The sequence below is a fragment of the Ornithodoros turicata genome, unplaced genomic scaffold (genome assembly GCF_037126465.1).
Source record: "Ornithodoros turicata isolate Travis unplaced genomic scaffold, ASM3712646v1 Chromosome15, whole genome shotgun sequence".
NCBI classification, from domain to species: Eukaryota; Metazoa; Arthropoda; class Arachnida; order Ixodida; family Argasidae; genus Ornithodoros; species Ornithodoros turicata.
In genome coordinates, this window is record NW_026999318.1 from 3540815 (window position 1) to 3542419 (window position 1605).

Sequence of the window (1605 nt, forward strand, 5' to 3'; positions counted from 1 at the left end):
TTATCTTTTTGCGTCTACCGATGTCTTCTGGGATATTGTTCGTACGATATCGATGAGCATGAGCTCTCTGGCCGTTTCGTAGCTCAGTAATGATGAATGTGATCCTTCGACGACATATACGGGCGCTTGAGTTTGCTTATCCCTGGCTCTGAACGTAGCCTTGAATGTTCCCATGACCGGAATCGCCTCTGTAATTCCATACGGGACGAGACGAGTCGTTGTCTCTTCCAGTCGGCCTTTTAAGTGCGTCCTCCAGGTCTGTTCACCTATCACATTGACTCCTGCTCCAGTGTCCAGGAAGAAGTCCAGGGGCCTATCGTTAACCGTTACTCTAACGACAGGGAGCTTCGTGCAGCCCTGTACGTGAAACACAGACTCTTCTGAGCTTGAAACTTTTGAACGCGTGGACAACACGTTCACGGACCCCACCGGTTCCTTAGGCAATGTGGTCGCTCTGCACCACTTCGCGAAATGGTTGCCCTTCTGACATTTGTGACACCTCGCTCCCCAAGCAGGACAGTTTGTCTTTCCGCCTTCATGGGGCCACCTTCCGCCGCAGCCAAAGCACTTCTGTGTTCCCCCTCGACCACGTTGATCACTCTTCTCTTGTGGCCGACCTCTACGGTTAAATTTTTTCTCCTTTACATTGTGAACTGTGTGCGTCTCTGAAGGTGTTTCTATGTTGGATGCTTGCATCTCTGTAGTCTCGATGCTTCTTCCCAGCTTCATAAGTTGGTCGAGTGTAATGTCCGATTCTCTGAGTGCTACTCTCCTTAATCTGCTTGACGTGGTTCCCTCTATGATTTGTGAGACAATTTCCCTCTCAATCTCGGAAAATTCGCATGTCGCTCCAAGACGTCTCAATCTGACCTGGAACTGGTCCAGTGTTTCGCGGACTTCTTGCCGGGCTCGCCGAAACACATGGCGTTCGTACACGGTGTTTCGCTTTGGTGCGAAATGTTCCTTGAGTCGTGCAATCGCAGTGTCATAATCTGTCCCGGTGTTGGAAAGTGTTTGGAAGACGTCATATACTTCTTCACCGGCGTAGTGCAGCAACATGGCTCTCTTGCGTGCCTCGTTAGTGACGTTGGCGGCTAGCAGGAAATTTTCAAAGCGGGCTACCCACTTCAACCATCTTTGTGATAACGACGACACGTCGGAATGTGGGTCAAATGCTGGAAAGGGTGGCAAAGGAGTCTCCATGACGTTACCTAAGCCTTGTGTTCTGACGGGCTGATGCGAAGTCTCTTGCTTTTGTTGTGCTGCCTGTTGCTGTCTTCTTTGCTTCGTGGGTCAACTTTCTCGTCGCCAGAAACTGTGGTGTCGCTGAGCATCAGAATCTCTACCTCAAATCCAGCAAGCATACCCGCATACAACTGCTTTATTATTCCATCCGACCGTTCCGGTCCTCGTGCTCATATTCTCTTTTTCGTCGTCGTCGTTCACCTCCTCTATACCGTGAATACAACCCAAACAAATAAAACCAACAACACTACAGTAGCAATGGAGGGCAGATAAAGTGGAGCTTCATTGTACGCGTTCAGGAGCTCCAAAAGACAGAAGGGTTGCGGGCAGGCAACAAACTCAGGGCTGCACACATTGATT

The 1605-nt window shown here is 49.8% G+C and overlaps 1 protein-coding gene across 1 annotated transcript; it reads right to left on the reverse strand.

Moving 5' to 3' along the window:
* LOC135372483 (uncharacterized) lies at window positions 1-1376 on the reverse strand. Its single transcript, XM_064606091.1, has one exon. The coding sequence runs from the start codon at window positions 1201-1203 to the stop codon at window positions 1-3; it is 1203 nt and encodes a 400-aa protein (XP_064462161.1). The 5' UTR covers window positions 1204-1376.
* Window positions 1377-1605: the final 229 nt, after the last annotated feature.

What these genes read in the sequence shown, in the direction of transcription:
- LOC135372483 (XM_064606091.1), bottom strand. Translation starts at nt 1,203, where the DNA reads ATGGAGACTCCTTTGCCACCCTTTCCAGCATTTGACCCACATTCCGAC.